Source organism: Prionailurus viverrinus, chromosome F1, assembly GCF_022837055.1.
Source record: "Prionailurus viverrinus isolate Anna chromosome F1, UM_Priviv_1.0, whole genome shotgun sequence".
NCBI lineage: Eukaryota > Metazoa > Chordata > Mammalia > Carnivora > Felidae > Prionailurus > Prionailurus viverrinus.
Genome location: NC_062577.1, coordinates 34,770,230 through 34,784,747, shown reverse-complemented (window position 1 = coordinate 34,784,747; position 14,518 = coordinate 34,770,230). Strand labels below are relative to the sequence as shown.

At 34.6% G+C, this 14,518-nt stretch overlaps 1 protein-coding gene across 2 annotated transcripts in view; it reads right to left on the bottom strand.

Moving 5' to 3' along the window:
- Positions 1-14,518, bottom strand: part of NEK7 (NIMA related kinase 7) — a 162,769-nt gene that overhangs the window by 32,595 nt on the left and 115,656 nt on the right. For both annotated transcript variants that reach the window (XM_047840327.1, XM_047840326.1), the window contains exons 6-7: positions 8,268-8,376; positions 7,012-7,119 (exon numbers count right to left, since the gene is read on the bottom strand). In XM_047840327.1, coding sequence (XP_047696283.1) covers positions 7,012-7,119; positions 8,268-8,376 — 217 coding nt within the window. The remainder of the gene's footprint in view (positions 1-7,011; positions 7,120-8,267; positions 8,377-14,518) is intronic.

Genomic DNA, 14,518 nt, shown 5'->3' with positions numbered 1-14,518 from the left:
ATCCTACGGTGAGTTTCATGAATTATTCCGACTTTAAAAATAATTTCTCTGAAAAAAAATCATAATCATTATAGTAATCTCTCTGCTCTTAGAGTGACGAAAATTCCCTATATATGGCTACTTCTCTATTCACCATTCCCATTGAGAGTCAATTATGCTTTAGTTGCAGTAGCAACAAATATGTCACACACACCACACATACACACAAACAAGTAGAGAAAGGCTACAAAACAAACCACAGACAAAATAAACCAGATAATTTTTGCTTTATCTCACGGCCGTGGACAATGCTCACATTTATTATGTATTATTTCTGGTTCTCCTCTTCCTGACCACACGGGAGAATTATGCTACCTGATTCCCTTGAGATAGGTAAGGCCACGAGACTTGTTTTGGGCAATAAAACAAGACTGGTTGTAATTTGTGTTACAATGAAGCAGAAGAATTTAGTTAAGAGCCAGTACGTGATTGTCCATGTTCCCTTACCCTCACGAGCTGACAAAAAACTATGTTGATAGAAAGATAACATGAGATTGAAGCTGCCTGAAATGACAAGTCACTACATGGAGGAGGGCAGCTGCCCGAGAGGGCCACACAAGGCCCACAGTGGGTGATGAGACATCATATGCTTTAGCGCCAAGCCAGCTGAGATCTTGGTGTTACTCCTTACTGCAACATAATCTAACCCACATGTACTGATACATTCAATTAAATTCATCCTTTGATGGGCAGCCAGTCTCTAAGCCCATTCATCATTCAATCAATATTTAATATCTATTATGTGCAATGCCGTATTCTAGGTGTTTGGAATACATCAGGAAACCAAAAACACATAGAACCCTTTCTTAATAAAGATTAAATTTTAGCTGTAGGACACAGACAAAAAGGATGAAGCATAACAAATAAGTTATATATCATATTAGATGGGGTGGCTGGGTGGCTCAGTTGGTTAAGCATCTGACTCATGGTTTCAGCTTAGGTCATGATCTCAAGGTTCTTGAGTTTGAGCCCCACATTGGGCTCTGCACTGGCAGCATGGAGCCTGCTTGGGATTCTCTCTCCCCCCGTCTCTCTCTGCACCTCCCCTGCTTGCTTGCTCTCTCTCAAAATAAATAAACATTTAAAAAATTTTATAGGGGCTCCTGGGTGGCTCAGTTAGTCAAGCATCCGACTTCGGCTCAGGTCATGATCTCACAGTTGGTGGGTTCGAGCCTCAGAGCCTGGAGCCTGCTTCGGATTCTGTGTCTCCCTCTTTCTCTGCCCCTCCCACTTCCCTGCTCACACTCTGTCTCTTTCTCTTTCTCTCTCAAAAATAAGTTAAAACGTTAATGTTTTTAAATTTATATAAAAAAATTACATAGCATATTACAAAATAAGAAGTCCTAATGAGAAAAGACAAATTATATAAAGCAAGGATCAGGAATTCTAGGGTGGTATAGGAGTAGAGGTCAGGTTCAGTATTAGAGGACCTCAATTTCTTAATTTATAACAGCCATTCTACCTACTTCTAGAATACTGAGGAACAGAGGAGAAAATGTGCTTTAAAACTGCTTGTAAATTATCAGTGCTATACACATATTCGTTGTTACTGTTGTTGCTATTTAATAACAGGAGAGGATTCCTCTGGGTCATTATTATAGGAAATAAGGGTAGTATGGTATGATTTTACTAAAAATCATATATTTGGAATACATAAAAATTATTCTGTGTATTCTGCTATGTTTTTCAATATTTAAAGGTAAAGATACTTGATCCCTTAGCAAGCTACCTCTGAGTCATAACATTTGCTGAAAAGAGGCTTTAGAGTAAGTTAAGAAGTAAGTGTACCAAAAGTATATTCTGTGTTTTGTGACGTGAGAAAAACTACACCTTGATTGCCATGTTCCTATTTCACAGACTTTGGCACAACTGTAGTTTTCAGTTTAGAAGAGCCACTTCCTTAGAAATACGAGCCAAAGTTGCCGGTAGACAGAATGGTTATGAACACAGACTTCAATATCCTAGAGCTCTATTTCCTGTTTATTTCTGAATCTTGGAGCATCAAGAGCAGTGACATCCAGGAGAGAGAGCAAACTCTGCTTTCATATGTGGGTTCCTATGCAATGTACAGAGCAGACTAAGGCAATTGCAGATGGAAATAAACAACAACAAATAAGAAAACACTAATAGAGTAGGAGAAAATGCCACCAAGTACCGATACGGTGAACAAAATAAACTGTTGGGAGAGTAAGCCCACAGTTAGGAAGCCACAGGCCACTCACTATCTTCTAGCTATACAGTCCACTTATCTCTCTGTGCTTCCATTTCTTTGATTCTGGAATGGGAATAATCCATATCTATAGCTCACATATATGTATAAGGATCTTAGGGAATGGAATGATTTGCAAATTGTACAGAGATACCATGCATGTTATTACCCACCTCCAGAAACACAGCAAACACTGTAAATGACTAATTCAGGAGAATATCTAAGAGTAGGTAGAAAAAATCGGAATCTGTCTTTAAGTAAATGGAACAGCATAAAAGCACTGTAAACACAGACCAGTGTTTTCCAAATTGCAGGTCATTACTAATTAATAAGTTGTAAAACCAATTTAGTAGGTTGCAGCTAGCATTATTTTCAATAAAATAAAACAGGGCAATATCAGAATGCATTATAGTTATAAAACACTGTCACATGAAACTTTTGCTTCAATTATATATGGTAATGTTCCTATGGGGTCACAATGTTGCTGGGGTCATTGTAAAGAAATTCTAAAGCCATTTATCTAGACTGTCAAGAAGCTTGATTCAAGGGAGAGAGATTTGTCCTCATTTAAATTTTAAGATGTAGACATATATATATAACAGATTTTCTAACACCTGTAACATTTATAAGGTTGATAATATGAAAAAAAAAAAACCCGTCAAGATTCACAGGGATATATATAATCCTACAATTAGTCTCCCTAGCAACACCCTCTGTCCAAATCAATACAGAAGCACTAAATGAAGATCTGACTTCTCATAAATTCATGTACAAAACAAAAGGAGGAAGGGGACAAAAGCAAAAGAATTGTCTAGATCACAGACTATAGGCAGTGACACACTTCCTGTTCTATGGGCTGATGAGCTCATGTGTATCTCATGGTATCTCTGCTCAGTTTTGGGCAGCACATCCTAAGAAGCACTCAGAGACAAAGGAAGGCAAACACCAGGACAAAGAAGAACCTGAAAACAGCAGACAATACTGGGCAAGATTATCCTGAAGATGACGAAACAAGTTCGTGGTTACAGTCTTCAGGGCCCCTCATGTAACTCTCCTACTACAAAATTCCAAAAGCTTGCCACTGCACCAGGAATGAGATGTGAACTCTTCTCACATCTGGCCAAGCCCCTTCCTTCACCCTCCGCCAGCAAACTTTCTCCAGATTGAGCTTAGAGCGTATCCTGCCTTTGTCCCTTTGCATAAACTGTTCTTCAGTCAGCCTGAGACCTTCTTCCCCAGGTCCCAGGTAGCTGGTTCTTCTGCATTGTGATCTCAGTTCAAACACTGCCCTCACTGAGGCTTTGTCTGACCATGTCCCGTCTAAAATAATTCCCCTCCTAGTCATGCCCTGTCACATGGCTAACAAAAAAACAAAGACGTAAAATGATTATCTATTCCCTCTCACCACAAGATATGATCTATGAAGATGACTTTGTCTTGTTTAGGCTTGTTCCTGGCCCCTAGAATAGAACATGCATAAAGAAGGTACTAAAACTGTCTTTTAAATGAATCAATTCAGGTATTTTAACAGAATAATAAACTGTGCGTGAATTCCTTCTCTCTCCCTCTTCTTTCTTTACATCTTCATCACCACCACCACTGTGTTAACATAAGCAACTTAATGGCACATTACAGTGAATAAAAACACCTTTATGTTCATTGCATTATTAGGTTAGGGATTGGGTAGAGATTAAGGCACAGCATAGAATAGTTATTACCTACATTTCCAGTTTTATAAATTTGGAAACAGAGCCTTAGAAAGTTAATAGAAGGTTTGATCAAGGTCCTGCAGAACAATGGACATGTCAGTTCAGATGTCCTCTATTCTTTCCAAAACACCATGCTATTTCTCACATTCAGAACAAAGCAAGAGGAAAAACAAGGCTGGCGTATAATAAGGTAGGGATGTGTAGTCAATGATAAGAATGGAAAGTTATAGAGGACACCAAACACTAAAGGACCCTGACTACTAAGCTAAGGACTTTACATGATATTCTTTAGGCAACTGGGAACCATCAAGGATTTGGGGGACAGTGACAAAATCAGATAATCTCTTTTAGGAAGATAACTCTGCCGAGAATACACAGAGTTATTTTTCGTTTTTTATTTTTTAATATTAGAAATAAGGAAGAATATTTTCCTAGTTTAAACATGAAGTCACTATGGATTAAGGAAGAGGGAATAGAAAAGAAATATTTGATTCAATGTATGTGGTGGGAGCAGTGAGGGAGTAGAAGAAAAAGTGAAAGTTTCTGAGAATTGTTTTCAATTTTGAGGATTTGAATATGGTTTGTACATCGAGCAACATGGTATTTTGTACTTGTAATTTTTAAGCCTGATCCAAGAAATTATCTATGTATATTATCCAATATTCTATGTTGACATACTTTTGATTAAAAAAAAAAAGAGTACTGAATACTGATTCAAAATGTGACTACCTATATAACTTTATCTGTCACAGAAAATGTCAGAGGGGAGCCTGGGTGGCTCAGTTGGTAAAGTGACTTGGGCTCAGGTCATGATCTAGCAGTTCGTGGGTTCGAGCCCCACATCGGGCTCACTGCTGTCAGCACGGAGCTTGCTTGAGATCCTCTGTCCCTCTCTCTCTCTGCCCCTCCCCTGCTCATTCTCTTTCTCTCTCTCTCTCTCACAAAAATAAACAGTAAAAAAATATTTTTTAAAAAAGTATTTTTTTCTCAATATGAGAAAAAATGCTTGTGAAAGAAATTCTTTTTCTTCTCATTCATTCATCAAAGAAATGATCTCATTGTTACCTCCTCACTGGCTGTACTACAGGCTGTGTCTTAGAATGTTATGTAATTATGTGCATCCCCATGTATTTTACGCATACACACATATATGCCTGCATTTTTACATAAAACTACACGACCTTAAGTAAACTGATTTAGATAAAACCTGGTAATACTTTCTTAATGAATTTACTCTCCATATCACATAATCTGGACTAGCACATCGCCTACGCTTGAAGATGCATTTTGTAAGCCCTGTTGGGAACTTTTGTATGAGGCAGTGGCAGGCAAGTAAAGAAGACCATTTCCAAAACTGATAAGATTGGAGTTTCATATACTGGCTCCAAAGGGTCAGGTGACTACAGCATGCTCAGAGTGACAGTCTGCAAAGCAGCATTTAAAAAAGAAATGCATGTGCACGAGCATGGGTATGTACAGGTGTGTGTGTGTGTGTGTGTGTGTGTGTGTGTGTGTGTGCGCGCGCGCGCACGTAGCATTTCTAAGTAAACAAATGACAGAATGCTCTTAAGACATTTGTTACTCAGGTGAGTAACAAAGTGAAAACATGTTTGTTATTTTTACTAGTGAGAAAGGACATTGACATGGAACGATGTTTTCTTCACAGAAATCTATTATTTGCATTGTAAGAGTTGTAACTTCCAAATAAAACTTTATCAAAGTCCTACTCAGATTTATGCATTTCTTACAGAATTTCATATCAAATTTTCTTATCAGGAAAACCTGTAATCCTCTAGAAAAATAGAAGTAAAGTGAAAGGGAACAAAACAGTATTACTCAATATCAGTTGTTATTTTCTTAAAGTACTTGACAAAACTAAAACTCTGGGAAAAGGATAAAGTATTATCTTTCTACCACTCTTTATAGCTTAGAATCCAACATTTTGTCATTCAGCAACTAGTGACTGGGTGCCTACTTATGTGCCAGGTACTGGTCTAGACATAAAAATTTAAATAACAAGTTCAAGTTCACACAGAATCTTGCTAACAAAGCCAGAAAAACTTTAAAAGGTCTAGTCAACTAATTCAGATGCTTGTTTCAATACTGTGCTTAGTGTAACTCACTTATTCTTCATCAGGCCGTTTTAAAGTTTTTATTTCATGTTTACACACAATTTTATACAAAAATTTAATGGTTTTCGTTGAAATTATGACACCAGAGATGGGGTACAATTAAATTAAAGTCATCTTATTTTTATCTTAATTCTTATTTTAGTCTGGTTGTTACTATGTTATCTAAGTCTTATATTAACAAGGACAAAATGTAATTTGAAGAGTTTTAAGAGAAGCTCTGTCACTCTCTTTAGGTTATTTGGTTTAAGAATTATTTCTTAGAAATTATTTCTTCCTAGTAATTTCTATTGTTTCTAAAGTAGACAACTGTCTTTCCATTGCTACTACAATGTTGTGATAGCTACATTCATTCTATTTTAGATATAAAGGACAATGCCATATTATTAACTCTAGAATGAATAAACAGCAGATATCTTTTACTACATTATTTAGGGGAATATTTTCCTTGTTAGTAATAGATCATGTTTAGGTTTCCTCTCTGCAGTAATCACAACTATGTGTGTTATTTTAATAACTAAACATTTACAAATTATGGTATTTTTACAGTCAGGTGAAGTCCTCTTCCAAGATATGGTTAAATCATATTATTTCAATATTGTTAAATGGAGAATAAAACAAATGCTCTATGGCAATTGTTAAAACCAGGTTTGTTTATTAGCATTTTCTTTTACCAAGTGTCTACCTGGAGTCAAATCAATAGAAGTACCCAACTGTCATGTGAATGAGCACATTATACCTGATAGAGAGCTGTAGGGATCTACTGAGGATCCGATGATTTTAAAAATAGTTTTATTTAGAACGTAAGAGCTGGCATATAAATAGTATGTCCCTTATGTTGTTTTTAACCACACACACACACACACACACACACACACACACACACACACACAATAACTGAATGAAATTACACTGTGTCTCTTACCTAAAGAATGTGCAGCTGTGGTTTTAGAGCTGAAAAACCGACCAAGCCCAAGATCTCCAAGTTTGACCACTCCAGTGGCTGTAATGAACACATTAGCTGGTTTTATATCTGTGAAGAGATGAAGGAATCAGGTGAAAGATGATATAAGCTTAGGTATTTTCAAGAGATTAAAACACTTTTCATAGAATTTAAAATCTACCTTAAAAACAAAAGTCAGTTTGAATTTTGATCCAATTACTTTATTTTCAATAATTTTGATATATCCTAATATTTCTGATATATCCTATTATTTCTGAGTTCTCTGATAGAGAAATAATCATCAATGCAGCACCATGAAGATTGCTAGTAATTTTCATTTAAAATGCATTTTGTTGGGACGCCTGGTTGGCTCAGTCGGTTAAGCGGCCGACTTCGGCTTGGGTCATGATCTCATGGTCCGTGAGTTCAAGTTCCGCGCCAGGCTCTCTGCTGACAGCTCTAAGCCTGGAGCCTGCTTCAGATGCTGTGTCTCTCCCTCTCTGCCCCTCCCCAGCTTGTACTCTGTCTCTGTTTCTCTCAAAAATAAATAAATGTTAAAGAAAAATTAAATTAAAAAATAATAAAATGCATTTTGTTTTCCATTTTCAAATCAACTTTTGTGAAATTCAAAGCACAAAATAAATTTATTTCCATTTTATATCAATGTTAAATATCTTACTAAACATTACTTTGTTGATACATTTACATAAAATATAAAATTATAACTCTAATCTGAACATAACTAGATGACCTTAGAAGTCATAATTGCTTAAATAAACTACATTGAAATTTCTCATACCCCAAATCAGAGATACAATCCCTAAGTGTTGTAATCTTTACATGTTCTGTCCAACTATTAGACTGACAATCAAGAATACATTAAGAGCTAATGATGAAAATTAAAAAATGAAGTTGGCCATAATATACGTTGTTCATCTGATAAGGGAATCTTCCTTATGCGTATTCTGCTTTCCTATATCTTTTTTTTTTTTTTTAATTTACCAACATCATCAGTAAGATGCTCAGAAGAGGCAGGCAGAAAAATAACTAATTCTCATTCTTATTTAAAACCAAGATAGGGCTTTAGAGGTTTTTCATTCTAGTAAATAATAATTTGGAAAAAAATTAGCCAAGAAAGCATGATGCTATGCCCATGATTGGAAGGCATTTATTCTTAAATTGCCTAATAACCTGCATCGTTTAAACAACATTAGAAGCTATTCGTGATTTTACCCTACCTCTATGCATGACGCGTCGAGAATGCATATGTTCCAATGCACTGCAGAGTTGAACAAAGTACTTCCAAACAGTCCTTTCAGGAATTAGCCTCTTTTGTTTCTTAAAATGCTTTTTAAAAAATTAAAAATAAGAATTAGAGGAATTAAAACATCTTAAGACCAGATCCTGACACACCAAATGCCTTGTCAGAAAAACATCTACTTTTATCTACCTATTACCAACTAAAAAGCATATGACTTCCCACAGTGAGATGATGCCGAGAATTTTACCTGACATATTAGCTTAAGTTTCTCACTATTATATCTAAAGTTAGCACAGGCCATATAATGCTACATCTTTATGATGTCCAATATTTCAAAAAATTAACATCTATATAAAATAATTTCCTAGCCTAAGAGGACGATGTCAAATTTCATTTTAAGAAAACCCAGAACAAAACAGTCTAGAAACCTGAAGGTAATTATGTTCATTAAAAGACAATTCTTCTCCTGACATTAAGTTTGACTATAGAATTCCTTTTAAATATTGAACCACCTTGGTGATTTGAAATATCAGTTAATTTATTAAAAATTAAATAAAAGAGATTTATATAAAAAGTTTTCATGAATATTTCATGACTATTGCACATTACAAGTCAAACCTGTACTTTGAATGAATGAAACTAAACTTCATGGAATAAAAACATCATAGGAAGGTCAGGGCAAAAATGGAGCACCAACAGACTAGTTGGGAAAGAATGGGCCATCACACATAAGAGGGCAATAGCCAAAATAACTGCAAAATCAGAGGTAGATATTTATGCCCATTTTTTATATTATACTTGCTAGAAGAATGTACTAGTAACATACTCATTTAAAAACAAAGTTCTTCATTTCCTAAGATTCACCAAGATTCATTATATAAAAATTATATTTCTAAAACAAAAATGCAATTGGCTTCCTACTTAACAATATTTATAAATGACCAACATGAAAACTACATTTAAACAAGTTTTCATGGAATTTTCTGATAATTTTAATATAGGTATTAACAGATATCAGTATTTAAATGTGTCCTGTAGTGCATTTTTGGAAGATCAACTGATTTGTTATTGAATATATCATTCAGATTAACTCTAAAACAAGTATCTTTGTCAATTTTTACCCTTGTGACCAGTTGAGGGCAGGCTGGAAGGAAAAACAATACAGGGAGATCTGCTCATATCCCTACTTCATACTTAGCAAAAGATTATTATCTACTGTCTCATATGCACTCAATATGTCAAAGGATAAATCTTTAAGGAAAAGCTAATAACTTTAGGTTAATGTTTATTATAACACATGCTAAGGAAATGAACTTAGTAATTTCAATGGCTATTAACATCAGTAGCAAAAAGCCAATAACAATTAGATGACCAGGTAATTGAAAAGCAAATCAGGGTATTACTAAAATGTTGAAAACCTCCCATATGTCTCAATATTAAGTATTTTTAATTGCAGACTGTGTCAACATCACTTTTCATTCTAAGGGGGCAATGCTGCAAAATCAGTTCAATACATATAATTTTCTTTCAGATTTGGAATGAGTCCAAATAAAGCTTGTCTATGTGCTCTCCCTGATGCTGGATTAGCATATCAGAAGACTGTTTGATGTCAACAGGAAGATGGGGACCAGGTTTCTTTTCAGTCAAAAATAAATATACTGCATCATGTAAGTATCAGACCATGCAAGAAAAAATTTATGCTTTAAGATAGATTCTGAAATCATCATAACTATTAACTTGGCAGCTTACTTTTAAAGTCTCATTATTTTAAAAATGAATCAAATATATAGGAAAATCAGAATGAAAAAACTGCCCTCAAAATGTACACTAGGTAAGATGTTATCAGACCAAGATGGTCTGATCATTTTCATGTTTTTATATTCTTTGAGACTGTCTCTTTGAACAACAAATTAAAGATGAAAACAATAAATTGACATCAATATAATGCTGCCTAGACCGAATGGTCTGGCAAAACTAAGTATCCAAAGTAGAAACAGGTTTCTGAAGAATAATTTTATGAATTTGACTTGATCATAAAATAAATCAAAGGCAGTTTCATTATGTCATTGGGATTTCACAGTATGTTTTATGTGCCTGTTTAACCATATGCAGTTTTCCACCATTCCTTAAGTGTAGGGGTTTTTGGTGTTTTCTTTCTTTCTTTTTTTTTTTTTTTTTTTGAGAAAACCAATACTTATGATAAGAAAAGCCTGTCTGTTCTGATGGTGGCACTGTTGGCTATCTCTTATAAAAAAGGTGAATAGAAAAAATGCAATGAAAATTTGAATTTTTTTTACTACTGGTAAAATGTATATTAGCCCTACAGAGCAGAAACTTACATAATGCCAAAGTATTTAAAAAAAAAAACAAAACAAGAGAACAATCTCCTCTTGAAACTTACTCTAATATATACGTATCATTTAAAAGTTAATTATTTAGTCAAATAGCATTACTGTTCAAAAATCCTCCTTTTCTTTAAAAAAGACAGCCCTATATAAATATTTAGCTCTAGATTAGAAAAAAAATCTAATGCCAACATATAGAAATTAAAAATGCACATCAATTTGCCACATGGTAAGTTTTTAATAAAGCAAGAAATAATGCAACCAATAATGCAAGGTTACTTATCAATAAACATTTATGTGAAAAGGCAGACTATACAATATGGCACTCTACTACATTTATATTATGAAATGGAATTGCAACATTTTTAAATCTGAAAATAACATATCTAAAAATTTATGAAGAGGCAGAAATTGGCACTCAGGTATACCTGATCACTTGGAATTAATTTTTACTTAGTCTTTTTTTTTTTTTTTAAGTAAGCTAGTCTTTTCACTATGCAATGCTTCAAATACTTGTGATTTTAAAATTCTGTCTACTATCTCCATAAACATCATTCAAGTAAACACTGAACATCATTCAAATTAAGGAAACGTGTACCAAAATAGCCAATGTACATATAAAACATCAGATTATATTCTCACTTATGTGTAAAAAGATTACCAGCATTTCTCTTAGGTGAAATTCAGCATTCCCGGTAAAACATATTCACACTGACACTTAAATTATATATATATATATATATATATATATATATATATATATATATATATATAAAAGAGGACAGCTAAGACAAGCTGCTTCTATTCAAAGATGTTGACAAAACAGGCACACTTTTTTTTTTTAATTATACAAAATCCTCCTACAAATTAAATGCCCCAAACCAAATCCAATTATATAGTGGACATTGAATATTTAAGGACCATTTTTTTGGACTCAGTGGGATCACTTGGTTCCTGTACTCTAGACACTCTCACTCCAAATGGAACATATACTTTACTTATTTCTAAATTTTGTAATCCTAGCATTCCTCCTCTAGAAATCTTGGGAAAAGCTTCAATGATAAGAACAACAATAAATTCAAGCATAAAGAAAAAAAACCCAGAAAATTATGTTCTTGTTTTTTTTTTAAAAAATCAATATCCATGGCATATCATATTTAAGTCCACAGTTTGGTATGTTATTCATTAAAGAACAAAGTTTCAGACAATACATCTAGAACCACCGGGCTGACTTCAGACATGGGCAACCTGTGCAGTCATGCAGGGCAGTGTATTTAGTTTAATGCTCTGTTGCTGCCATCTTGAAATTCTTAATTTTGTTATAAGGGACCCACAATCACGTAGCTGGTCCTGAGAACCTTACACCCAGCATCCTTTACAAATGTATGCTGTAGTTAAAAACAAAAAGCAGCAAATGTGATCCTGGCATGCAAGGCATTCTTGCAGAACACCAGGAGAAATGATAATTAAATAATGAGAAAGAATGAATAAGAGAACTAGGTTTGACTAGCACCAGCTCCATCTCTTCCAAGTATTGAACAAGAGGAAGTAAATAATTTATGTTAAATACAAGGACAGACGTACCTCCTCCTTAGGAGTGTTGTCAGATGTTTAATGTACCACTAACATAATCCATTATGTTACCACCTTTTATATAGACCTGATTCTGAGCCTTGACGGTGACTGGCTGTATTATCTTGAGCAAGCCATTTAACACTGCTAGGCCTCAGTTCCCAGAGAGTGTGGAGATGAGCTATATAGTCCCCACCACCTCTAAAAAATATATAATCTAGGGTTCCACAATCTCAGGTACAAATAAAACTTAAACAAATAAAGGCCTGCTTGGCACATCTTCACACTTAAAAATAATATGTTACTGGTATGTCCTATCCTACAAATCTCCAATTAATAAAAATGAAGCAAGTAATAATAATAATAGTAATACCTCAGAGAGCCCCATAGGTCCAGTTAATACTATAAATGATCTTCACAGGAGATGACAGGTAGTTAGATAAACTTGAAATAGGTCAAACATTTACCATCAGAAGGGATGTTATGTTCCCAAACATATCTCTGTAATTATAATGCATTTTTATAAGACTACATTTTTTGGTGGTTGTTTCAAAGAAATTCAATGCACAGAGACTAGGTGTTAGAAAAGACAGGGTGCTTCTGAAAGCGTAACTGATGCCTCTAAGTGTGATTTGTATTATATATTGTTTCTGCAGAACATCTATCTTCTGAAGGTATAAGGAGGTCTCAACAGACTAACCCGCACAAATACTCACTACCCACACTTTTGGGAATTATAGAAATGTGTGGAATCGTTACGTCTCAGTTAGAATGTGGTATGTAATACTAGTTTGTAACATGTGAATATTTTCACTCTTGGCATTCTGAATAAAACTCAACAATCTGAAGTCACTGTAGAAAGTGTGGAGTGGAATGGGCCTGGCAGCCACGAAACCACTGAAAACACTTATCACCGGCATCTCAGTTTACCTACTTTGATAAAATATTTCCCATGCAAGCTCCACTTGTCTTTTTCCTTTCGTGTAGTGTTGGAAAATCTGCTAAGAGTATTTAGTTGTTGCTAGATTATAATTTAGTAGAATATCAACATAATCTATTCATTCCTCCAGATCAAAACTGTATGGGTTATTAAGGAAGCTGAAATACATTTAATCTTAGGGTAGAAAATGTGAAACAGGTAAAGATTTCTTCTGAGCCTTGGGAAAAGAAAAACCTTAAATTATTTAGCAAACAAAAAAAATAAAATAAAATAAAAATAAACTCTATAAAGTCATAATGTTCTTCTCCCAAAGAAGCTGCCTTCTGAACATTAGCACACTGATATCAAAGAAATTTAGGACAATAAAAAAAATTTAAAAAAAAACATATGGATGCATCAGAATTACTACAAGGAATGATCCCTACATTGCTGACACATGGATAATCGTTAAGAGAAGCTCCCATGTTACTAAAACTAATAGAGAAGATACCTGGAAATACTTAAGATGTTTTGTCTACTATAGATAGAGAGAGTGAGACAAAAAAGCAGAAAATTAATCTTTTGGAAGACACAAGGTCACAAAGATAAATGGAAACATTCACCTCTTGAATAAATTCTTTCTGGTTCTGTTTCACCAAGCAATGGTAAGATAGTTGAAAAGATATCTCAATGGACATTCCCTTAATGGACAAGGGAAACTGCAGAACAATGAGACAGTAAAAGTCTCTTGGTAGAAATCTCTACTTAATTGTCTATAGCTACCAATACAACTGCTTGTGATGTTACAGGATTTTTAAAAGGCAGCTTTAGATCGATATTACCTTAAAATGTAAAGAGTAAGGCATTCTTTGAAAATTTTCTTCTCATTCTCCCAAGTAAATACAATTCAAGTTATATATCACCTTTTAGTTATGCTCACAGAATTATATAATGGTCATTAGGATACACAATTTTCAGTTTACTAAAGTCCTTAGGTTCTCTTCTACTTCACTATCTAACTACTTAAGTATAAAGGAAATCCAGGTGACATTTTGTCAGTAACATTGCTTCTATACAAATAATTCTGGGGGCACCTGGGTGGCAAGGCTGATTAAGTGTCCAACTTCAACTCAAGTCATGATCTCAAGGTTCAAGGATTCAAGCTCCGCGTCCAGCTCTGTGCTGACAGCTCGGAGACTGGAGCCTGCTTTGGATTCTGTGTCTCCCTCTCTCTCTGCCCCTCCCCAGCTCATGCTGTCTCTGTCTCAAAAATAAATAAAACATTAAAAAAAGTAACAGAAACCCATGGGAGAGGGGAAGGAAAAAAAAAAAAGAGGTTAGAGTGGGAGAGAGCCAAAGCATAAGAGACTTAAAAACTGAGAACAAACTGAG